This window comes from Lissotriton vulgaris, chromosome 2_2, assembly GCF_964263255.1.
Source record: "Lissotriton vulgaris chromosome 2_2, aLisVul1.2, whole genome shotgun sequence".
NCBI lineage: Eukaryota > Metazoa > Chordata > Amphibia > Caudata > Salamandridae > Lissotriton > Lissotriton vulgaris.
The window spans coordinates 191,783,323-191,804,078 of NC_141688.1; the positions used below are offsets into that span (position 1 = coordinate 191,783,323).

The 20,756-nt window shown below is 42.7% G+C and overlaps 1 protein-coding gene across 1 annotated transcript in view; it reads right to left on the reverse strand.

The window, feature by feature from the left end:
• The window catches only part of PRMT3 (protein arginine methyltransferase 3), a 777,462-nt gene that overhangs the window by 510,138 nt on the left and 246,568 nt on the right, over positions 1 to 20,756 (reverse strand). Inside the window, exon 9 of the mRNA XM_086959509.1 lies at positions 15,005 to 15,104. Within this exon, the coding sequence (XP_086815635.1) occupies positions 15,005 to 15,104 (100 nt within the window). The remainder of the gene's footprint in view (positions 1 to 15,004; positions 15,105 to 20,756) is intronic.

The window sequence follows — 20,756 nt, forward strand, 5'->3', positions numbered from 1 at the left end:
AAAATCCTCAGAACTAAGAAATGGGTTGACTGCATTTGGGCTCGTTTCCTATTACTGCGTAATAGGAAAGGACGAGCCCTAAAAACATAGCATGGTGTCTAGTGGGCTTTCTGCTCCCCATCTGCCCCCCCACCTCCGGAAGGCAGAAATACTGTTGCATGTATAGTGAGGTGGGGCCATGGCCATGCCCTGGTGGGCAGTCCCCACTCTTATATTTTTATCTATTAAAAAAAATCTTGGTGTCTAGTGGGCTTTCTGCTCCCCCGAGGTGGCAAATCCGAAGTAATTGCCCCCATCTGCCTCCTAGGGGACCAGAAAGAGTGAATTATTGAAAATGTTTGAGGAAGCATAAGCCCTTGCCTTAGGGGCCACTCCCCCATGTTCCTAGTGCCTAGTGGATGAAACCTTACTTGGGGTTCATTCTCTTGTGGCGATCCCCAAGCAGGGATCCACCTAGCAGGGGTACCATTGGAAAGGGGAGATTCTCCCCTTTTTAACGATACCTCTCCCTTAAGAATCAGTGCTCGGGGCTGAGCTTTGTTACCCGAGCACTGATTCAGTTAAAGTGAAACAAGCCCTTCAGCTCGTTTTACTTTCATTTTTGTAATGTCATGACATCAGTGCACCCTGCGTGTGATCGTCATTACATCACAAAAAACCGCTCGGACCACTCGTGAAGCTCTTCTCAGGCAACCCATTCCTTAGGGGGAAAAAAGGGAACTCTCTGGTGCAAAGCACTAGCGGGTCTTTCTAACCCTCCCTAGTGTCGGCCGATGCCGACAGATGCACTGGGGAGGGAGTGAGGCTGTCAGCCATTGACCAACAGCCGCATTTAGGGAGTTAAGTACTCAACAAATAGATGACATCGTTATTCACTGTCAATAAATACCCTAGGCATGCACACGCTGTTATGCATTGGCGAAGCATGTATACAAGCATCTTGATGTCCTTTTAATGTGTAGAATGTTCAATGCAGGTAACCCTGCAGAGAAATGTTGTCCTACTTCCATATGGGAAAGTCCAAAAATGCAACGCCTGAAAAAAAACAGCCTTGAGCGAGAAATTACAACTTTAAATTGCTTTAATACTGGAGTGCTTTCAGCTTGATAGAAAGTATCTATCATGGCCTCTAAAAAGTAATTACCATATACTAACGCTTTAAAACACGTTTCATATATTAGCTCTACAGCCTTCAAAAACTCTAGGAATCCTTAAAGCTGGTGACGAGGGAAACATTTCCAGAGGCACAGAATTCACTTTTACATATATCAATGTCACTACCAAAACAACAAAAACAAAGCACACATTCAAATGTCTCTGGTTGGGTTTCCAGCATTAACCCGTTCCTTGCTCCCTCCCTGGTGCTGCGCACAAACGTTGGCTGACGCAGCCCTGCCCACCATTCAGAACACCGCATCGCGGCGGGATGTTCGCCGCGGTAAACGGGTTAAGGACAAATACAATAGTTTTGCCTTGTGTGTAAAAAAGGGGTTCCTCCTGCTTCAGTAAAAATAAGAGACATGCATGCTTAAACACACACATACAGAAAACAGATACAGCCCAGCGCGGTAGCAGTGCAAACTTTGCTCTCAAACATTTACAGTATGTATGTGTAATAGTGTGGGTTATTAGCTGCGAAAGACGCAAGTACATCATGATAAATAAGTCCGCAACCATCCATCTACCGGGGACCAAGTACCCCATTGTAGCACTTTGTTCGGCCTTTGTATGCCCTGCCTCGCTACCATAGGCGTTGCTGGGGAAGCGTGGCAGGGCAGACCAAGGCCTACTCAAGGAAGGTGGTGTGGGCCAGTACCCCAGTTCGCTGGCTTGCAACAAACATCACCCAATAAATCATTATCCAGCCAGAGCTTTTACTTATAAAAAGTAAAAGTATTTAATTATTCCTCAACTACTCTGTACTAATTTTATTTACAAGTATATATACACATGTGATGGCAGATGGAAATACCCACTATGTCACTCTCTTTACAGTTCACACCCCTAGTGAACCCTGAACTCTATACTAGACACAATACAACAGAATATAGTTATCAATAGGCAGGCCTTTAGACTTTGTCATGATGTGATCACAATAATAAAAGCAGAAATATGTCATGATAAACCAATGCAATACAATCAAAATTTTACCATTGTACAATCTAAAACATGCAGATGCACTGTTCACTTTGTTATGTTATACTTTATAAATAAAGAGCACGTACACCAGATCAGTTTCATGGCGCTTCTCTAAGGGTGCCTGTCCTGAAATGTTACTTGTATGCCAGTCTAAATAACCATGTCTTTAGAAGTCTTCGAAAACTCATGATGTCTGTGCAGGATCTGATTTCTAGAGGCAGGGAATTCCAGTATCTGGGGCCTAGTATGGTGAACCTTGTTCCACCAAAACGTTTCAGTTTAAAGGAAGGTATAGTCAGGAAATGCATATGGGCAGATCGCAGATTGCGGGTCGGAGTGTATCTTACAATAAGATTGTTAATAAATTTGGGGCCTCTACCATTCAGGGAGTTAAAGATCTTGCATCCCACCTTAAAGGCGCATCTCGGAGTTAAGGGGAGCCAGTGCAGCTTCCTCAGAAGGGGAGTGACATGTTGACGCCTGTTTTCCCGAAGAATCAGTCTAGCTGCCTGATTCTGTACCAGGTGAAGACGGCAGGTGAGATAAGCGGGAATGCCAAAGTATAGAGAATTGTCGTAATCTATGTGGGATATCACCATAGTAAGGACTGTCTGTATTTTTGCTTCCTGTGTAAGGTACCTACTAATTTTCCTTATTTTTCTTAACTGAAAAAAGCACGTTGAGATTACAGATCTTATTTGAGTTTTCATTGTGAGGTCATTATTAATTATGACCCACAGTGCTTTGGCAGATATAGAAGGGGCAGGGGGCTGTCCCAGCTCTTTAGGCCAAAACTGGGGACTCAAAGGGTTTAAAGGACCTCCTGTTAAGATCACTTCCGTCTTATCAGCATTTAACTTCAGTTGGTTGCTGTTCATCCAGTCGCGGATGAGCAGCATCGCAGTCTGAAATTCATGGCTGGATGTAGGAGAGTTACTAATGGAAGACCCAAGTTGTAAATCGTCCACGTAATTAAAGGTGTCTCTGCCAATCATGCATTTCAATTTAAAAAAACAAACTGGGTGCGTGGGACTTCATTTACCTTGATAATGGCAGGAATGTGACCTTAAAACCCACCAACAGTGGTCCCTGCACTCTGGAACCCCAGAACAGATGCCCAATTCCAGGAGTGATTAAAAATAGAGCCACATTCTGTCGCGATCATCAGTAAAACCACATGGTAGACTTTCTAAGCCCTTTAGAGGCATTTGCCAAGGGCTGATCCCCCTCCAACAGTGCCAAAACACGTTATGTTGGTCACGCCTGCCCCACTCAAGACACGAGCATAGGAGTGGAGGAGAGAGGCGGGAGAAGAAACTTATAGTAGGGTTTGCAGTCTTTCCCCTTGGGTGCATGAGGAGATGGGCCTCCGAGGACAAATCCAGTAACAAAGTGCCATGGTGCTCATTTTGTTTTCTTGGTTTCTGCGTTGAATCAGGCCCACCTTAGGATGGCCTGTGAAAGGTCTAGCCAATAATAGCAGGGCAATTAACATATTGGATCCCTGAACAATTGTTGAGCACATCTGTATGCAGGTAGAAGAAGGATTGCTTACCTTCACCATGCAAAGGCATTTTGGTGGGCTGAAGGGATTTGAACTAGGTTCTCTGATGAATGTGTGACTACAGGATGTGTTTGCCTCGGTCCTGCCATGCAGTAAGGACCAGCCATAGGTGGTCTACCACCTTTGAGGAAGCATGCTACATTACGTGGGTGAGGCTTCTTTATCCAGAAAACATGGATCTGGTTTTATAGCCTAGGTTTGCCAATCCGGAACAAAAATTATTGTTCCATATGGTCCCTGTGCCCCGCACCTTTGTCTTTGAAAGCTTCTTGTTCTCCCTCACATTGCAGTGGTCCAACCATGACATACTGGTCATTCCTGACATTGCCATAGTTATCCCTGGTATAATTGTGGCTTAAAGTGACACCCTGGGTATTCTAGGAAACTGTCCCAGTCATAAAGGTAGCGCATCCTTCACACAGAGGCATTCATTTAAAACATGTTGGTTCTTCCAGGCGTAAAGATTGCCTGATATTCACACAGTGGGTATTTGTGTGCTTTTGACATTCACAGGCATTCTTTGAAATATTCTGGCTATCTATGGAATACTGGTGGTCTATCCTCAAAATAGGGGGATGTTTGAAACATCTGGAATATCCAAGGTAAACAATATGATTTTCAGAATTATATCGAAAGCTGATATTTGCTGGATAATTCATACACATTTTGGGAAGCTTACTGTTAATTTTGCCTGCTTGATACAAGATAGTATTTACTGCTCAGGCTGTTTCATAATTTGAGTGAAGGTACTTCATCATCTGTACAAAAAATAACTTTCAATGATATTACTACTACTACTGTTTTGGGCCTACACACATTACGGGAATGCCCTAGCATTAAACAATGCTGGAATGATATAATAGCGGAACTCAGAGGGGTGTTGGAAGAGACGTTACCAATAGACCATAAATGCATACTGTTGGGGATCCCTACAGACGTAGACATCCCTAGTGCCAAAGTTCTATTCAGTAATCTGGGCCTTGTAGTGGCAAAGCGAGATGTGGCCGTATACAGGGGTGTACCAGATGTTCCCACGCTGCAGGAATAGAAAAATGGGTTGAACCTCACTATATCAGCTGAAAAGGTTACGTAAAATGCAAGAGGGTGCCCGAGGAAGTTTACTAAATTATGGGGTCCCTGGTTACGCTATTACGGTATTGATATGGGTGACAGCGAATAGAGCAGCCCCGACCCACTCGTTCCCTGTAATGGGTGACAGATCATGTACCAACATTACCATCTGACAGTTCTGTTCATTGCATATCTATTGTCACGGAAATATGTTTATGTAAAATACGACCGATTGTGCAGTTACTCCCATGTACTTATGTTTTTTTTTGGCATGCTTACATGCTTGATGTGTTGTTCACAAAAATGTTTATTAAAATATTTCTTTTTAAAAAGAATGTCTAATTGTGTATGCTTAATGTAGTTGAGAGGTCGCATTACTTTATTCTAGCCTGTAGGATTTGTAAAGCAAAGATGTCTATGGTTCGTGATTATGAGGTTTGTAGAACTTAATTTTAATATTTTTGCCCTGGCCCATCCATCTTGCATTTTACTTGGAAGGGACAGGGTTGAAAACGAAGAGAGATGCTAAAAACATTTTGTGCTAAATAACAAACCCTGTAAAATTATATAATCATATTTTTATTATCTATATTAGTCCACTCTAAATATAGGATATGCATTGAAACAATAGGTCGCACCAACAGGTCGCTTAAGCTGTCTGCAGCTGACACCTAAAAAAATGTAAAAAAAGGAATTATCTCTGGAACTCTATCTGGCATGCTCGTTCTGATCTTACCTCTGAGGTAACTTCCACTTTTCAACCTTTACCCTCTATTACAAATGATCATACTGACCCCTATGCCCTTTAAGTTACTCAATGTACACTAATTAGACAAAATCCCAAGAACTAACTTTAATGTGTGGAACCTTCCGAAATAAAAATAGGTGGGAACTCTGTCTCAATTTGTAATTTAATTTGTACTACTTCTCGAATTCAGAAAAAATATATCAATAAACACCACAGAAATAAAGAGAATGTGATAAAAGAGATAATGGGTCACCAACCTTTTCTGTAATGAGAGCTACTTTTAATCAATGAAGATAGCCCGTGCTACTACTAGTGGCTTTGATCACTGTTACCGTCGTGAACACATCAAATACAATCACAGTAGTGACCACAATTTGCAGGATTACTAGTAGCGACCACACAAATGTATGTCTCGGTATTGAGTGACAAAATATTGTCATACCACAATATCATATGCAGAATATTGACTAATACAATATCGTGAAAGTACGTATATACAAATACGTTTATTTACTACTCATAACTCTACATCTACATACCTTGAAAAAGCATGTATCTGCAAGATAAATGGATGTGGGGATCAGAATGTAAATCAAATTAACCTCATCTATAAATACTTACCTTCATGACATTGTGGTAGTCGATATTCTGGAAAAAATATTTTGGCTGAAGAAATACTAATAGCTATGAATCTTTTCAACTAAGCCACAAATAGGCAATTCATCTCACAATATGGCAAGCATAGCAGCCATTATGACATGATTAGTCCAGGGCTCCCCACCATATATAATGGTGTACCATTAGTGTCAACATTGTCAGGAATAGTCATAATTGCGCAAAAGATTATCTCTTTACATTGGGTCACCATATACATTTCGTGTCCCCTGTGACCAGTAAGTACTTCTTTTTTTGTAATATCCTGCCAGTGCAGGGAATGAGGGGGATTCCCCTGAAACCAGTTCTGGCAGCTATTTCAGAGCCGATCTGGGATATGGCGAAATATGCTGAATTTTTCTCGTTCTAATATGCCGACAAAGGACAAAATCAGCAGCACCCCAACATTGTCTGCTTTCTGTTAGGAGTAGCAGCATGCAGGCGGTGAGGGCGCCTTGCTATTTTCACTTCCAGCAGGGCCCAAAACAAAGGCTTGATTCAAAGTGCCATCAACCCTTCTTTTGTTAGAGTATCATTCTGGCTGGGAGCTATCTGGAGCCTAACAACGTAATACCAATCAGTGGTGGAAAAAAGGCTACACAGCTTATCCTTTCACACTTTCTTAAGAGAAATTATGATTTGGAAGCAGATTTTTGACTTTGTTCAATCCCTCTATGTAAGAGACAGGCTTAGACTGCAAGAATTCCAAATGCATCTGTGTGTATAAGTAATAATAGAAATAACAATTTAAATAGCATTTACTAATTTATATTTTTAAAGCGCTACTCATTCCAGTGTAGTGTGTCAGAGCGCTTAACATTACACAGAGACAGAAATCATATAAGTGTGTAAATCAATGTACAGGAAATGTTACTTAAGACAATGAGGGTTATGAGGTTTAAGTGTCACACACTGGCCATACTTGTGGACATTATATGTTAAAAGTGCATGTTAGGAAGAAACAAAAAGTCAGTATTTAAATGTAACATTGTCTGTACTAACAAAGGTACCTTTTTTTGCAAACTCAGAATAATGAAAGATTGAAAAAGAAATACCAAAAAGCATCTAATCCCATGACTTTCAGTTTGCAGGCAGCTCCTTGATGCCAGTTCATAGCTCACTGTGCTACATTACAATGATTGAAACTTTTGAACTGGTATTAACACAGGATCTCCGTTCTCACGAGTAGTAACCCACTTACCTATCTACATAACTACAAACCTGTGATCTGCATGTAACACAATGTGCTATGTTAGCAGGCGCCTTCACCCTCTATTCTACTTTATGAACACAAACTATGACTGGGCAAAACACAGAACTCTCCTGCAAGGGCATTAACCACAAGAGTTATCTTACCATTCTTGCTATGCTAGGCACGCAAAGATCTCTGCAGCAGATGCTTTAACTCATAAGATATTTTCAAATGCAGCCTCGTTGTGACCAAATCATTAATCAGAAAAGATTTACTGTCACATTTGTCCTTGCCATTTTTTTGCAGTAGATGTTAAAAAATGCACCGGAATGTCTTTATGTAAGCAGAATTGAGCAATTTGAGGATGAACTCAAAATGAACATATGACTGAATATTTGAAGCAAGGTATGTATGTTTTTTTTACAGTGAGATCAATAAATTAAAGTGACTGGAATTGAAACAATGGCCGTGGGGAAAAGAAAACTCAGACAACTGTAAGTAGGGATTTGGTCCTCCTACATATTAATTTGGAAGTTAGTTGAGTCTGTAAATTATTGAAAGTATGGCCAAGGAAACAACGAATAGATAAAGAGAGTAGTGATAATCACTCGAAAAACAAAAAGAATGGGAATAGGGACCGGATTCAGTCCAGAGAGGGAAGGAAAGGGAACATTAATAATTTGCACATAGAGTATTCTCGGATAAATTGACATAGAAATGTATTTTGGTGTTATACATTTCAAAAGTTTTAAATGCTTTTATGTAAAAAAAATTACAAAAAAATAATATAAAAATTTAGTGATTTGGAATACAAAAAGACCGTAAAACTGAATTTTAACTAATACAATACACTGATTCTTGTACATTTATAAAATCTTTTTAGACCCTGATGAGGTCCCTATAAGGAATGAAACGTGTTGCCTGGATCTGTCAAAATAAAGTGATGTTTTGGATTGAATAAAAGATCTTGAGATATGATAAAACGCTTGATGATTTACTAAGAGGCTTGGTAAACACGAGGGGAAAAGAGTGATTACAGCTACTTAATTAAGTGGCTACACTCCTGATTTGGGGGAAAACTGTAAAAAAAAAACTAGCGTTGACTCTTACACTCTGCTTTTTATGGCCTTGTCTCATATAACTCCACCCCCTTTCCTCTGTCTTATCTTGACATCAATTTCTGAGTTTCCGGAATATTTTTTTCCATTTCTATCACTGTGCCAGTGCTGCATGCATTATTGATTATTTTTGGGAATCCCCACTTAATGTTCTTTAGAAGCCTGACTTCACAGATGGTTTGTGGTTTCCATCACAAGCGGCAGTGATATCCATGTATCTGTTAGGTGAATGGGCAGCATGTAGGAGAACTAGAGATGGATGGGTGAAGCTGCTGGCGCATGCCAAACACCCTCAGAGACATCTTGTTAGAAACCATGCTCAATGGAGAGCAGATGGACATGTAAGAAGCCATGCTCACTGATCAGCAGATGAACTTGTAAGAAGCCATGCTCACTTACCAGCTGATGAGCGTTTAGAAAGCCATACTCACTGACCGGCAGATGGACATTTAGGGAACCATGCTCACTGACCAGCAGGTGAACGTTTAAGAACCCTTGCTCACTGACCAGCAGCTGGACTTGTAAGAAGCCATGCTCACTGACCAGGGGATGTATGTGTCAGACACCATGCTTTCTGACAAGCCGAGGAACATGTAAGAAGCCATGCCCACTGACCAGCACATGCCGTGGTAGAAGCCAGGCTCACTGACCAGGAGAAGTGCGTGTAAGAAGCCATGCTCACTGACCAGCAGATGGACGTGTAAGAAGCCATGCTCACTCACCAGGAATAGTGTGTGTAAGAGGCCCTGCTCCCTGACAAGCCGATGAACATGTTAAGAAGCCATGCCCACTGACCAGCAGATGCCGTGGAAGAAGCCAAGCTCACTGACCAGTAAATGGATGTGTAAGAAATCCATGTTCACTGATCAGGAGAAGTGCGTGTAAGAAGCTATGCTCACTGACCAGCAGATGGACTTGTAAGAAGCCATGCTCACTGACCAGCAGATGGACTTGTAAGAAGCCATGCTCACTGACCAGCAGATGGACTTGAAGCCATGCTCACTGACCAGCAGATGGACTTATAAGAAGCCATGTTCACTGACCACAGATGGAATTGTAAGAAGCCATGCTCACTGACCAGCAGATGGACTTGTAAGAAGCCATGCTCACTGACCAGCAGATGGACTTGAAGCCATGCTCACTGACCAGCAGATGGACTTGTAAGAAGCCATGCTCACTGACCAGCAGATGGACTTGTAAGAAGCCATGCTCACTGACCAGCAGATGGACTTGAAGCCATGCTCACTGACCAGCAGATGGACTTGTAAGAAGCCATGCTCACTGACCAGCAGATGGACTTGTAAGAAGCCATGCTCACTGACCAGCAGATGGACTTGTAAGAAGCCATGCTCACTAAGCATGGCTTCATGACGTCGAAGCACTAGTGGAATAAAAGTATTTCCATATTCATCCTTAAATAAATGTCAATAAATAAAAAAATATTGCATTTCTATTGGCCTGTTGGGAGTGGATTTGGAATGTCGCACAGCAAAAGGACATGTAAGAAATCCTTGCTCACTGACCAGCAGAAGGACGTGTAAGAATTAATGCTCACTGACCAGGATGGATGTGTAAGGCTGCTAACACCCAGATTAACAAACAGTACCCGTGGCATGAGGCCCTATGTGGAGGATCTGAGCTGCTCTGGTTGTCTGTAGAGTTCACTGTACTGTTGGGCTCCTGCTGGTGTTCAGTCCGAGTTCCCAAAATGAGGTACACGTTACCTTGTAATCTGCAATAATGAATAACCACGGAAGATGCATGCCAGTGGAGGAACGCAGACAAAGAAGAAACAAAGAAAAGAGAACTTCAATAGGCATGTGTCATGCTTTTTACCAGCAGGACTATTTTCTGACAATCCTTTGATCCAATATTTTTATTGTAAAATTTTAAATTAGCAAACATCGCCCCTCTGGCCAAGCATATCCTGAAATAAACCATAATCCTTACACTAGTGAAGACTGGTGTTCAGATAACTTCACACTGAAGGCGAGCGCTGTTGATTGCTGTAGTGGCCTTGTGCATGTAAGGGAGGTTTGCACTCACTGTTTATGTAAGCTGATCTATACATGGGAAGCTTGCACTGATGATCTGTTCTGTGTGCGTCAGGAAGCAGCACTGCAAAGTAAAGCTATTTACATGTCAATGCTTAGCAAAAGCTCTCTATTAACACCTTCTATTATGAGCTCAGCTCATCATGAGGCACGGTGCTCATGTGCTCATGACGAGCTCAGCTTGTCATGAGCCGTGGAACGCTCACATGCGGGGATAATTGCCCTGCTGTGCTGAACGTTCCACAGGAACGGGTGTGGTCATGACGAGCTCAGCTCGTCATAAGCACACGAGCACTGTGCATCATGACGAGCTGAGCTCGCCATGAGTACGGGGGCGCTGTGCGCGCCCCGCCCCTCCGCTGCGAAGGGGTTAATAAATATAGGCGCGCAGCCATGCTGTGTCGGGAGGGGTCTGCTATGGAGGAAATTCCACAAACAACACTGCAAGCAGATGAGTAGAAAGTGAGAGCGGCGCTGTGCGCGGCCTTGCTTTGCAATTGCAAGAATGCAGTATGTATGTGGGAAAGCAATGAACACCTCATATTTATTCAGAAAGTGCATATATTCTTGGGATTTATGAAGAACCTTTATCACCTTGTTATGGTGCACAAAGGGGAAACACGAAGAATGAACAAACAAGCGCAATAATTAGGAGCCCAGTTGTTGCTCAATACAAATTATAATCTAAGAAAATAACCAGTTTTTCAGAATGCACACACGTACATTGAAATTCTTAGAAGAGTGTGGTCCGTTTTTTCGCCAAATCCCACAACACACCATTGTAAATGCCCTCAAACTGCGAGCACCAGGAGCTCAGGCATTATTCGTTTCAAATTTCATAGCACGTCTACTTGTGAGGTGTCGGCTGCAGATACCGGACCTAACAATGCTCTTAAGTCATATGACCATAAGTGGTGCCATGGATTCTGAAATCCATGCCTTGTGGCGCATGCTGGAGATCAGGCTAGGGGTGACCAACTGGCATGGGTGCAAATTCAGGACAGTGAGTGCAAAAATTCAGGACAAAGGGTCAAAATTCAGGACAAAAATTCAGGTCAGAAGGTCAGAATTCAGGACAGAATTTCCAGACAAAAGGTACATTTTGCATACACATCAGAGGAAGTCCCGCAATAGTGTATATGTAAATAGACAACCAACACAACCACAAGTCAAAATAAGTTTCTTTTAGGTTGAGAGAACCTTGTACTCATTGCATATGTTTATGTATGCGAGTGAAACACACATGCGTTTGCATATTTAAAAAAAAAGTGAAGAAAAAGATCACAGCTGAAGACTTCTCAGATCTTACATTCCCATAGCTGCCAAGGTTTCCGATTGCTTTCGTGTGACATTTTCATAATTTCAGTGTAATTATGAGTGACATTCAATGACTATGAGTGACACTTTCTCACGAGGAGCAAAACCAAGCAATGAAGACAAGGAAAACATATAAATATCAGAAATTACACCCAGCACCAGAAATGGAAGGGCAGTAGGATGTGTGAGAGGCCCTAGCGTGGAGCCTGAACCAGCCTCACTGACGCTGAACTTAACTTTGTGCAGACTGTGACTGAAGTGCAGAGCTCAGCTGAGGCACTTACTTATCTCATCCATTCTCTCATCTGCTTGCACACTCATTTGTCCATCAATACAATCTTTTAATCTATTCATCCATCGATCCATTCATGCCCTTAGTAATCACTGCATGCACACAGTTATTCCTTGATCCATGTATTCTACTATTCATTCACTAACCTATCCAAATAGCACTCATTCATACATACACTCACTCATCCATTGACTCAGCCACCATGTCATTCATCTGTGTGCTCACCCACGTACCTCATCTCCTCTTGCATTTATTCAGCCACCCACCAATAAACTTGTTCATCTATCTATCCTTGCCCATTAATACATTCTTGCAACCATTCACGTCCCCCCAAAGAGACTTACATGCAGAAACTTGCCAATCACTGAAAAAATACACTAAACAAAAAAAGCAATCACCCATATTTTAGCTGCTTTTGAAGTGTTTTACTCACATATCTGCCAAGTTTTTAGTTTCGTTATGAGTAACATTTCCATTTCTGCAGCTTGCTTATGTGTGACATTCCAATACATTCTGTGTGACATTTTAAGGGACACTTTATAATGTACTGAATAAAGCAGTTAATTTCTCTTTGGTTCAACGTATTTGCCAGAGAGGGCCTTGAAACAGGGCGCTCACTTACCTACTTCATGCTTCTAACATAGTAGCCCTAAAAGCGTATGATGTCATAAAAACAGCACAAGTCATTTGTGTCAGGACCTCCAAGGACACCCACCCCCTCTTCCACTGTGCAGGGTCCACTGTGACTGTGCCTTTGCACGGATCCTTTGACACACAGTCTGTTCTTTTTCTGGAGAGACCTTGGCCCCTTCCACTTTATTCCTTTACCAACACTTGACATTCTTATCATGCCAATGACACATTGCGTATTATACTGTTACCCACTCCATACAAAGATGTCCGTCATACTATAGATGTCTACCATTTTCAACGCGTCATGGCAAACCTCTTCAGAAGCACCCATTGAAGTACGTACGTTGTTTCTAGCAGGCATGTAATAGTTGAAACCCCAGAGATGCTGAAAGGGTTTTATTTATTTATTTTATCAGGAAATTTCGATGTTCCCCCACCCCACTGTAAACAAACACCAGATCTGAAATGCTGTCACTGGGCAAAGAGGCCCATTATCGTTCTGTATGTGATAATTAGGGAAACATACAGATTGATAATGGGCCTGAGAGCAACCTGTGCCAGGTCCGGGAGGGGCTGCAGCAGGCCACTGAATTCACAGCAGGAGCACGAGCTGGCCCCTGCAGTGAGAGTTACAAGCTGCTTGCAGGGGGCAGCTCATACCAATGTCTGAAATTACGGACAAAAGACGTCCGTGGAAGAAACCCTAACGGACAACAGACAAGAGGCCCAAATTACGGGCAGTCCGTGGAACTTACGGACGGTTGGTCACTCTAGATCAGGCTGAGACCTGCGACCTGCTGGCACAAACCCTGATCTCTAGAAGGTGCTTATGAAGGGGGTTGGCCCAAGCCTGACACAGCTCCTAGGGTGCTAGGCTCGTGAGACGCTGGAACAGCTCATGTGCTTCAATTCTTAAAGGGGCCATCGAGCAGATACCACCTCCGCAGTGCCACGAGAAGGCAATGGTGGCAATGAGGTCTGGCAAAGGTGATACAAAGTCTTTTTGAAGTGCAGATGACATCCAGATTTCGGAGCCAGTCAGGAGAGAATCAAATAAAAAAGCGTTTTTTTAATATCTGGCTCCTGGCATGTTCAACAAGCACTGTTGTGAGGGTGCAGTACCACAACCTGTCACTAGGTGTCCCGTGGGAACTCTTTTGGCCACATATGGTACTGCACGGATATGGCACAGCAGTATGAGCTGCCAACGGGGGAGCTGGGGATCCCGGTTTGAGTCTGGTGTCAGCCTGATAGGTGGGCTATATAAATAAAAGCTAGAAATTTAAAATGAAATGGAAATATAACTTAAGAATTCAATGCTCTGGGGCGGGCAAGCAGTGTAATGAGTAAAACAACAGTGGCCTCATAAGGGTGGTGGGGGCCTGGAGCAGTATTGTGGGAGGGGTGAGGGGGATGCAGGGGGAGATTAATGGACAGACAACAGGCAAATGAAACGACAGGAACTGACCACAAGCAAATGAAGTGACAGAAGTTTAATTGCTCAAGTAAACAGAACACTTAAGGTGCAAAGACGCAGCCCAACAAAAAAAGAGTTCTCTCAAAGTATAAATAACCTGAACAGTACGAATACATATAGGAGGGACAATCCTAAGACGGACATTCCTCATGGGAGGATACAAAATTCCAAAAGGAGGGACTACTAAGTGTATTCATCAATGAAAAGCCATCATTTCTAAAGGACAGCAACAAGAACCAATAAAAAAGATGGGTGTTTTTTCCAGCCCATATCCTAGATACATCATGTTTTGAAGAGAAAGAGCCAGCGCTGCCTAGGCAAGACCTAAAAGCGACTAGCTCAGTCAAAGCCACTTACAAATGTTGTCAGGCCCCATCAGCCTATCCATTATCAATGTAATCCCTGGGACATTATAATGAAGATGGGTGCTTTCTTTCCTATATTTACTACAATTTACTAAACAGAATACATGGTAACCCACTTCGAATTTCTCAGCGTCTTCTGTTCAGAAGTGATATCAAAAGGATTTTTCGGAAATTGCAGGGACCTTCAAGAAGAATAGAGCCACTCGCTATTGGCAATACACTTTGTATGCCTCATTTTGGCTGTAGATTTAGATGCCGGACACGTGACACTACAAACCCACGGCTGGCATGACAAATTCTGAATTTCTCTACACATCAAGCTTGATATGTGAGGCTAACACAATAAATAAGGAAAAAAGAACCAAGAAAATATAGCTTACCATCCATTCGGAGATGATCACATCTACTTTTTCTACTGGCAAATCAACTTCTTCAATTCTTCCTTTGACCAAAGAAATCACATTTTCCATCTTATTTAACCTGCGGGATACAAGTAAATACCAAGGTCAGTGTGACCTTCTACCTTTTGAGCAAGTGGTCTGTCTTTGACAGAAAATATAACAATTCTGATAAGGGAATGTCCAGTCAAGGGGCGTACAACATTGTTTTTTAAGTCAAGCAATCAGATTTTCGCATGCTTTCTCATCCCTGTTTTTGACAATGTTTCCAGTTTTCTTTTGCATACACTGGGATGAGTTTTAGATTATAGTGAAAATAACCAAAATGTACTGAGCATTTTGTAAGCAAGGCGGTATAATATTCATTGCTTACTTTTTCCTGGAGAGAGTTAATCAACACTATTGAAGCAAAGTTGTGTCAAGCTACAATCACATAGAAAATGCTCGTGAAAGTTTTCTTTAAGATGGGGAAGTCCAACTCTCACAGAACTTTTCACACTTTGTGTACTTTTCGTTAACAAAACAAATGTGAATGTTTACACACACCCACTGTCCGCTATCATCTATAATGGTCAGCGTTTAGGATTGCTGAATGGTGGCGAAACCCTACTCAAGCAGCAGGCAAAATTTATGTCAGGGTGAAGTCACAAGCAAACCCCAAATTAACCTGGGCTTATCCTTCTAGTAGCTTTGCATAAAGCAGCCTAGCTTAACTTAGAGGCAATGTTTAAAGTATGTATGCAGAACTTCAAACAGTAATGACATGAAAACACAAGAAAGATATCATACCAATTTAGAAAAATAAAGTTACATTTACTAAATGTTTTTGAGATCAATTTGAAAAAAATCTAATCAGTATAACATGAGTTATTAAATGTTACAGATATAAGTCAAGAAGTGCTTAGGAACACAAAGAGCCAACTGTGGTTATCTGGTCTCGCCGGAATGGGATAAATGCAAAAGCTGAGACTGACCATGATGGGGTACGGGTCCAAGTTAGGCTTGCTGAACAAAGTACCTTACTTCCTAGCTTGCGCGTTGAGGATGCGTTGTGCACCAGCGGTTTTGAGGAAGCTAGGGGGGGCTGCGCTGTGAAGCTCTGCATCGTCGCCGAGGAAACTGTCGACAAGGGGCTTGCGAAAAGCAGGCTTGTGTTGATGATGCATCATGCAGCGCAGTCCCGAGGAGAAGACTGGATACGATGTGAAGACAGGAATCAGGGATGCGTTGGGCTGCAGCAGTTCCAATGCAGCTACGAAGACCTGCACCACTCTAAATCTGTTCTGCTTACAGGAACACAGTTGGGCTGGTAGGGCACCTTCAGTCCCACTTCCAAGGGTGCATTACTGGGGTGGCACCACTTGGGGGCTAGAATCAAGGTAGACAGAGTTCAGGTGCTGGGTTCAAGGTGGTTGGAGCCATTTCTGTCCCTGTGGTTCTGGTCAAGAGACCAGCCAGCTACCCCTTGGAGTCACTCGGGTGGTCACAGAATGAAGAAGCAGGTCTACTCTTTTCACTCAGGCAGCATGGTAAAAGAGTAGTAGTCCTTTTTGCAGACCAGCACCACAGTCCTTCCGAGTCCTCTACATGTACAGAAGTGTACTAAAGAGTAGGGTCTGAGGGTTAAATTTTTAAACCTGGTCTCCACTTTGAAATCGGAGAAGGTTTTAGAGGTTTCCACCTCAGACGAGAATGGAATTTCCTGTGTCCATGCCCTGGCCCCAGCTTGTCTGGGGCTACAAAATACTAGTGTCAAGCCCTTTCTGAGTGTGCTCAGGCGGAGCCTCCATGATGTGCAAGTGCAGTAGGTGACAGCTCCTCCCCCTCATCAAGCCAGAAATAGCCCATCATGCCAACACCTATTTCCCCTTTGTATCGCTGTCTAGAAGCAATACACATAGTTCAACTGCCAGCTACATCTAGTGATGGGACCCAGGATACAGGCAGCAGGCACCGAATGGTTAGGACATGAAAATGGCAACTTTCCAAAAGTGGCATTTTCAGAATTGTGACTTCAGATATGACTTTACCATTAAAGATTTTAAATGACAATTCATTAGATACCAAACTCGATATTCCTACCTGCTTCAAATTGAAAGTTCTCACTTATTAAATGCAATACGTTAACCCAATGTTACCCTATGGGAGAGGCAGGCCTTGCAGTAGTAAAAACCTAATGTAAAGGTTTCTTACTACCAGGACATGCAAAAGTTAAAAGTATATATCAGACTTTTGAAGTACACGGCACCCTGCTCTATAGGCAGGCTAGGACCTCCCCCTTGGGGTGACACATATATTACAAAGGATGGTTTGGGCCTGGCAAAACGTTTATTTTGCCAGGTCGAGATGGCAGTTTATACTGCACACACAGGCTGCAATGGCAAGCCTGAGACATGTCAATAGGGCTACTTAAGTGGGTGGCACAATGACTCCTGCAGAGCCACTAGTAGCAATTAATTTACAGGCCCTAGGGACATGTAGTATCACTGTACTAGGGACTTCTGAGTAAATTATATGAGCCTATTAGCTGTTTCACCATGTTTAAAAGAGAGAGTACACACACTAGCCAGGATATAGAGCTCTATTTCCACTCACTTCCTTATGAACAAGAGAGTGGTTCTTAAGCTCATCACTATCCCTAACGTGCAATCAATGAATAGCAAATGAAAAGAATTAAATGTATGAGGCGACTCGTTTTCTCATTGGACACATAGACACCTGTGCTTGAACATGAAATACCTTGAAAAGACAAGAGGCATTTGGCAAAACAGAAACACTTTGATTAACCCCTTGCCCGCGGCCGGAATTCCTTTCCTGTGCGGAACATTCCGATCGCGGGCGTGGTCATGATGGCTGGGAGCCGTCATCAGCAACAAAGGGGTTAAATAAACAGTATGGGCAGGAGAACAGTTATAGGCAATTTACAATTGATCTAACATAGACTTTTATACAGTTCATTGTATGTAATAAAATGATTTGCCAGTCCTTTTTGGGAAAGAAATGCAGACTGCTTTCTTTGGAGCCATAAATTAATGTTTTGATGAAGGATCCAGGTGGGCCTTGACCTTGCGTGGACAATATGTTGCCAGTAGCTAATATGTCCAGATGTCTGGCATGGGTAGCTCAAGATCTCTGTGTGTACTGTGTCCTGATAGGCTGAGTGTTCCTATCTTTATGAGGCATCTGACTTTATGGTGTTTTGGGAATGTGCACACCCTTCCGCCCATGTGTGCTTTTATTGGGGCCAATCTCCCTAGACAATTGTGGTGTTGCTGTGCCTTAGTGAGTTTGATCTGGGGTTTCCTGTTTGCGCGTCTGTCTGCTGGCTATGTGCTAACCCACCTGTGATCTGTCAATCAGTGACCTGGGGCCTGGGTCTCAGGACTTGTCTATGTATTTCTAAGTCCGACTTGATGCGGAGTTCCCAACGAGTGAATTTGTCAATAAGGATGCAATTTTATAAATGCATAGTTAGCCACATTGACATAGACTTTTTCGATAATAACAGGTGGCAAAGATATTGAGACTAAAGACAAAAGGTGGAAGTGCTACACATCTCATTGGAAACAAGGGCCACAAGGAGATCGAGACTCTTTGGTCACAGTGGAGGAGGCGATTCATCATGAGCTGGAATACTGCATACATGGAAGTGCTTCTCTTCTCATTGGACACAATGAACGCAAGGAGAACAAGGCTCTTTTACCACAATGAAAGAGGTGCTTCCTCACAAGCTGAAATAGTTCATAGGTTGAAGGGCTTGACATTTCATTGGAAACAAAGGCCGTAAGGAGATCCAAGATCTTTGACCACAGTGGAAGAGGTGCTTCATCATGAGCTAGAATGCTGCAAAAATGAAAGAGCTTCTCTTCTAATTAGACACATGGAGAACAAGGCTCCTTAAACACAATGAAGGCGGTGCTCCTTCACAAGTTGGAATACCATGCACATGGAGGATAAGGGGTTTCTCATCTCTTTGGACACCACTGACCATAGTGAAAGAGGTGCTGCTTCTTCACAAGCTGGAATACCATGCGCATAGGAGGACTTCTCATCTCATGACGCAAGCTGAGCGAGGCTCTTCGACCTGCTGGTAGGGCATGATGACTTTGAAAAGTCCTTCTTATTTTCTTCCATCTCACCCAACATAATGCCAACTACAGTAGAATTATCCCCAGAGGCCGCAATAAAAAATCAAAGGTCATCTTCGACCATACATTTTCATAGCCATCAGAAACAGAACTCGTAAAAATAATTTATTAGGCTGTTCAGTCCATCGGAAAATAACACAACAGCAAACTTAATGTGCCGCGAGGTACAATTGATTACCTTCACTGCACTATAGCGAGTCTGCAAGGATAGTGAATAGGGAATGGTCCATTATGTAGTGTCAAGAGTCAGAGCTGAAAGTTCAAATAATGATATCTATTCCACAGGTGCAATCTGTATTAGTTGTAAATGCTTCTGTGCACGTCACCCTAACCACTGAATTACCTTTAGTACCTGTACTGTGATGGGTCACAAATTTGCAATAAACGTAGTTTGATGTGGGTAGTTGGTAATTTTATGACTATATTTGTTAATGAAGTTAATTAAAGAGAGATTGCACTGGGGGAGATGGACAGACCTAGAGTACTACAAACAAGTCTCCCTCTTGGGTGGCACAAACATTAGTTTGCTTTAGATAATCAAATTGAGGCTCAGCTGCATATTTCCAGCTTGGATCTGCTCTTGCATTAATACTGTTGGAATGATGCAAATCTGTCATCCAATCAATGTCCCTGGCAACCATCACTTTAAAAAGAAACAATTTAAAATATTGAAATGATTAACATTGAAAAACCCCTTTACCCTACCCCCTTACCCTCCCTTGCTCCACTCACCTTGTCCCCTATGTTCTTAAATGCTTTTCTTGATACTTATGTAACTTTTAACTGATGTAAATTGGAACATTATTGTCCCTCATGTAAAGCGCTCTGATTCCATCGGTCTAGCCAGCGCTATATAATAATTCATTAATTAAATTTGTTCCCATTTAGTACTCTTTCTCTCTTTATCTACCTCCCTAGCTCCTAGCTCCTATCCCCTCTCCCCTGGATCTCTCATCTAGCCCCCTTTATTTTGTGCCCTTTGACTAAGCACTCCTTCTCCCCTTGTTAGGGAAAGATCCAATATTTATACTCTGGAGTCTCAGCGTATCCGCTGAGAGAGTCCACTACGCCAAGGGAGTCACTCACAGCTGAGGTATGGTATGGCACCCCTTGCCAAAGCACTCCCTCTCCCCTTTTTGGGGAAGGCTCCAGTATGTAGGCCTTGAAGTCTCAGAGACCCCTCTGAGAGAGTCCACTGCGTAAAGGGAGCCTCCCGCAACAAAGATAGGGATGTGATACAACTTCCTCTAGGATCACAGCTAACTGGACTTTGGACGTTGCTTTGACTCGTCTCTTGGTTTGTGTCCCCGTCGCCCTTCCCCTCCTCTTTCCATACGGTGTCCTTCACCTTCCCCTCCTCTTTCCCGCCTTCATTACCTGTCTACTTCCCCAGCTCATTCCCCCCTCCCCTGACTCTTTCCCCTTGCCTGCTTTTCCCCTTACCTATTTGTGCTTATTGTTTATCTTGACCTTACCAGTAATTATGTTGCCATGCGTTAATAACTGTGTAACCTTTGTAACGATGTAATCCTGTAACTATGATCTGATGCTCATGTAAAGCGCTCTGAGACCTCCGGGACTAGCCA